The sequence below is a fragment of the Rattus rattus genome, chromosome 1 (genome assembly GCF_011064425.1).
Source record: "Rattus rattus isolate New Zealand chromosome 1, Rrattus_CSIRO_v1, whole genome shotgun sequence".
NCBI classification, from domain to species: Eukaryota; Metazoa; Chordata; class Mammalia; order Rodentia; family Muridae; genus Rattus; species Rattus rattus.
The window spans coordinates 264,907,041-264,912,947 of NC_046154.1; the positions used below are offsets into that span (position 1 = coordinate 264,907,041).

Sequence of the window (5,907 nt, forward strand, 5' to 3'; positions counted from 1 at the left end):
GCTCGATCTTTGTGTCAGGGACCCCTGATTTATAGATTCATACAATTTCGTGTCAGTAAAAATATGTTGGCAAACCAGCTAATATCAATGTAAACTAATATTGTTTCCAGAAAATACCAGAATATCACTTGATCCTATTTCTACAAATGAAGTCAGGGAAATAATTACAACTTGCCATAAATACTCTGTGCCACTTAGTTAAATATCATCAACACAAGTTTGACATTTTTAGGTGATAACTTAATAAGTGGTAAATGAAATATGTGGTAGCTTAATGATATAAATATTTGAAAATGATAATCACCCTTAGAGATGTTTTGAAAATGGGATTAGTTCATTCCCTAGTCTTAAATCATGTCTTTGTAATATTATTCGGTAGAGGTGTTTAATTTATGTGCATGTAAGAGAATTTCTTGTGCAAATTAGCTTAACTTAATTTGGAGATGTTGAGTTTACAAACATTTTGAACACACTTGTGGTTGCTACAGCACACTTCTCCCTTGTGTGGCTTAGAAGGGATTTTATTTCCTGTTGAATACTGTTGGGAGGTCACAACAATCAAGGGAACCTTAGACTCTGTCAACAAAGTTAGATAGCCTTCTTTAAGTGCTGTTAACACTATGGACAGTGGTGCCTACTTTGATGAGACTTGGTTTCTGAACTGTATTTCTTGGTCACTATAGCTGATGATGAAAAAAATAGTTCTTATTTTTGTGGGCACATAATATGCAGTGCCATTTATACTGATTTCTATGTGACAGTGGTTTGTCACATTTGCGGATCATTTTATGATTTTTAATTTGAGTGGCAGACAGGATATTTTTTAAGTGAAATTTCCTAGCACAGATTCCTCAACTAACCTGTTTTCCTAAATCCTTTGTTCCTACACAGTTTCTCTGGCTCCAACTACTTCCGTATTAAGTACATCGGCAGGTAAATAAAAATAAAATGTTCTATATTATATTTCGTTTACGCCCCAATAGCAGAATGAGTGTCCACCTCAGGCTTGTGAGTTCTGCCCCTCAGTTTGCTAGCCTTCATTTATTCATTTCCTAAACATGCATGCTTAGAATCGAGGTTTCCATCTGGTTAAACTGAGGATGAAGAGCATTGTCCCTACGGTCATCGCTCCCAAATGAACACTGCACATTGTTGGCTAGGAGGAAATAACTACGCTAGCCAACATGGTTAAAATTTTCACTTGGGCCCCGAAGGTTAGTTTTAAGCCATGATTAGTGGGTTACAAAAATATATTGAAATGTATAAGAGGCTGGCCAGGGAGCCCCACAGATGTGATACAATGCTTTATATGTGTTTTGGGAGCTTGTATCTAGATGAATACTGTTTACACTTTGTCTAGCTATGCAACCTCTAACCTACATTTCCAAACTATCTGTCTCCTCTGCCTAGCAGTGACAACGGGGGCCAGAAGCTCCACGTCAGGTAAGTCCCTGACAGTAGTAATTTCAGACCCATCTGCCTTTCCTACCAAGGCCTGTGCCTTTTCAATGATGGTAAGTGAGAAGATACTTACATTTCTGTCTTTGAAAAAAAATGTTAAAAGAAATATTTTTTTGTCATTGAGGCAAAACAATCACGGACAATATTTTCTGACTTTTGTTTGTAATCTCTAATCTTTAGAATGCTGTTCCCCAAAACTTAGGGTAACACAGTTATACACACACACACACACACACACACACACACACACACACACATTAAACGTTTGATTGCGTATTTGAAATACTAAGGTCTAAATTTTCCCACATTGTTTTCATAGTTTAGCCACCACAATCAATGAACAGTCTTCCATGCCTTAGGCAAATGAAAATGTGAGAAAATGTTGTGGAGAAAAAGTGACTAACCAATGTATCACTAGGACTTTACACTTTTATGCACATGTACGTGCACACACACACACGCACACACACACACATGCTCGTGCACTCACACACACGTACACATAGACACACCATTAAAAAGTTGTACACTGTTTCTGAAACCCCTCCTTCCCTATGATCAGGACCTCCTCCCACTTCACTGGACTTCACTTTCTTCTGTGAATTATTCCTTTCTTGAAGTTTTTTGCTCTGGTTTTCTATTCTGGCATTCACAACTTCGTCTAGGCTTGAGCGTCTGGCAAATACTTTAATGATGAATGGTAACGCTAATGGGTTGAAAATTTTAGCTGTAACTTGTTTTTTTGTATTTTAAAAAAGAAAATTAGGAGCTCAGCTTCCTTATTTTGGCATAGAGTTTCTGGTAATGATTGGGCGGATGGATGGATGGATGGATGGATGGATGGATGGATGGCCTGAATATTATTTAAGCTAATAAACCCTTAAGTTTATACACATGTGTTTTATTTATTGAAGATAATCTTCCTTCTATAAACTGAAAATAAATAAAACCATGGTGATTTATAGATTACGACTTTATATAATATAGAGTTATGAATATAATTTAAAACATTTTATAGTACTTAGTGTTATTTATTTGATAATCATTATCCTTTACATATAAATAAAATGTGTCTTGGTGAGGAAAAATTATAGCAGTTACCTGTATCGAAATATCAGCTCTCAGGTCTGTGAGATAGCTTTACCATTACAAAGTACTTGCCACCACGCCTGAGGATCTGAGGCCGATTCCTTGCATCTATGTGGTAGAAGGAAAGGGCCAACTATCACAGCATGCCTCTGTCTGCCACAAGTATGATAGGGCTGTAACCCGCAAATTAATTAAAAAGTTAAAAATGGTTGTGATTGATGTTCTTGAAATGATAGCTGCCTAGGTGCTTCTTTCCAACTTCATTTTCAGTTGGGTTTGCATCAGTAACACTGGGACATAAGCATCTTAGGAAGACTGGTTCAATTCAAGACGTTTTTTGGCATTCTGTTCTCATTAATTTATATCCCCAGGTCAGTCGCAATCTTAGCCAGTGTGATTTCTACATGGTTTCATGTTCGTGCAAAATGATAACCTCCTCCCCGCATTAACTGGGCCCCTGGCGGTGAACAGCATGTCTAACTCTCAGCTTGGTTTTCTTTCTACAATGAGCAGGCTGGTGCAAACCCAGTGTTCAATATTGGTTAATTGGCTATGAAAGCTGTGAGTCTTGCAACCATTTAAATAGAGTTTCCACGATCGCTTTTGTCCTAAAGGTTCACCAGGGTGCTGTGCAGTTAGGGTAACTGCTGACACTGGTACAGAACACTGTGCACACTGCTTTAAGTTTTAAGGAACATTGAAAAAAATTAAAATGTAGAGGTATCAAGATAAAAAGTTTATTTTTTCATAAAACTTATAAATACATACTATCGATATACATGTGTGTATATGTATATATATACATGAGTAAACATGAATATACATGAGTATGTATGTATAAACATGAGTAAACATGCATATATATTACCATACATGTTTGTATTTACACATGTGCATATTTATTTGTCTCTACAGACATACATATTAGAATGTATACATTTTGGAATATTTGTATTACAATATTAGTCTTTTATTGAAAGAATATATAAAATATTATATATAGAATATACAAGTATATGTGTATATTTTATTTTAAATCTACATATCAATTTCTATATATTCTGTCTATACACCAATTTCTTTCTTAAGGAGGGGTAAAAATATCCAAGAGATGGATGACAGGCCATTTCCATAAAAGCATTATTTCAAGAAGAAAGACGTGGCTATATCTGTAGGATGTTCTCTTTCTAGTCAAGTACATTTGTCTTTTCTAACATTGTATCTGAAGCACTAACTCATTTGATATAGAAAAGCCATACATAGTATCATTTATGACATCACATTGGTAAGTGAGCAGCACAAAGAGGACTGCTGAAGAGTTCCAAGCAGAGAATTACAAACTAGCTTGTGTTTGGATTCCAGCTGTAATGCCTCTCCCAGGAAGTAGACATGGATGTAGAAACACCTCAGTAAGTTACTGAAAGAGCAATGTGAAAACTGAAACAAAAGTTCCCATTGCAAACAAGGACTTCTAGTAACCCTTTAAAATAACATTATAGTTACTTTAATTTAAAATAATAAATGTCCAACTGAAAAGTTTAAATGAAATCTATCACCAAAACAAGAATGAATGATCAACATCCCACCATGAGAGTGGGGATAAAAGGCTCTTAGTAAGGGGCTGAAACAAATATTATGAGAATTGGTTACCTCAGTCACCTTGAAGGAATATATCAGGGCAAAAAACCCCAACAAAACAGAAAGGAAGAATTATAGAAAGTTTCCCAGAGGTTACGAGAAAACAATTGATCTAAAATTACTCTAAATTGATTCTTATACTTTAATACTGGAAAGATTAGAAAGGTAGACTGCCAAGGTTAAAAAAGGCTTTGAAAGACCAAGTGTTTGCTGTTTCCACAGAGTCTAGAGAAACTACAGTTCCAGCTGGCAGTTCAACAAGGGAAGCCTCCACTGCTGGAAAAGCAGAAACAAGCATTATGGCCACGGCCAACACCATGGCAGTCTCTAATGCCACCTCAGCTCCTGTCTCAACATCTGGAAATCCTGGTAGAACAGAAGCTCCTGCTGGCACCACTGCCAGTGCAGCCTCTACTCCTGGAAAGGCAGATATGACCACTACCAACACAGAGCCTCCCACGGCAGCTTCTAATGAAAGCTCAGGTCCTGCTTCTACATCTGAAAGTCAAGCCTCCACTCTAGGCTCTTCTACAAGCCCTGTTCCTGCTGTCTCCACAGCGGTGAGGGAAGGCACAACGGCTGTGTCTAAAGGTACTTCAGCTCCTGTCACCACATCTGAAGGAGTAGACAGTTCAACAGGCCCTAATGGAACCGCAGGTCCTGTAGTCTCCACAGCTGGGGGACAGGCCAGTACACCAGCACCTACTGGAAGCTCGGCTACTGCGATGTCTACCTCTGGCACAAGTGGGCTGAGGGCAGCCTCTAATTCAACAGCACCTCCTGTCTCCCCATCTCAACAACCTGTGAACACAGCAGAACATGCTCTCACCTCGCCAAATTCAGCCCCCGCTTCTGAAAAAGCAGAAACCACAGGTACGACCAGCACCAGCACCACCACCACCATCACCACCACCAAAACGGTCTCTAATGGAACGTCAGCTGCTGTCTCCACATCTGGACAACCTGGCTCTTCTACAGGACCAGAAGGAACCGCAGGCAGTGCAGCCTCCACTTCTGGAAAAGCAGACACCACAAACACGACCAGCACCAGTACCATTACCACAACTACCAGCATTACCACCATGGCAGTCTCTAATGGAAAGTCAGCTGCTGTCTCCCCATCTGGACAACCTGGCTCTTCTACAGGACCAGCTGGTACCTCAGGCAGTGCAGCCTCCACCTCCGGAATTGCAGAAACTACCACAACCACCAATCCAACCACCAGCACCGCCACCCCCACGCCCAACCCCACTAACACGATTGCAATCTCTAATGAAACAACATCTACTGCCTCCATATCTGGAGAATCTGGCACACCAGCAGAACCTATTGGTACCTCAGAACGTGCAGCCTCCACTACTGGAAAGGCAGACACCACCACTAGGGCGACCACCACCACTACCACCTCCACCAGCACCACCGTGGCAGTCTCTAATGCCACCTCAGCTCCAGTCTCAACATCTGGAAATCCTGGTAGAACAGAAGTTCCTGCTGGCACCACTGCCAGTGCAGCCTCTACTCCTGGAAAGGCAGATACGACCACTACCACCACAGCGGCTCCCACGGCAGCTTCTAATGAAAGCTCAGGTCCTGCTTCTACAGCTGAAAGTCCAGCCTCCACTCTAGGCTCTTCTACAAGCCCTGTTCCTGCTGTCTCCACAGCGGTGAGGGAAGGCACAACGGCTGTGTCTAAAGGAACTTCAGCTGCTGTTCCCACAT

General features: G+C 40.4%; 1 protein-coding gene across 1 annotated transcript in view; it reads left to right on the forward strand.

Annotated features, from left to right (window-relative positions):
- Positions 1-4,487: 4,487 nt before the first annotated feature.
- The window catches only part of LOC116890351 (mucin-19-like), a 32,669-nt gene continuing 31,249 nt past the window's right edge, over positions 4,488-5,907 (forward strand). Inside the window, exons 1-2 of the mRNA XM_032891006.1 lie at positions 4,488-4,617; positions 5,152-5,862. Coding sequence (XP_032746897.1) covers positions 4,488-4,617; positions 5,152-5,862 — 841 coding nt within the window. The remainder of the gene's footprint in view (positions 4,618-5,151; positions 5,863-5,907) is intronic.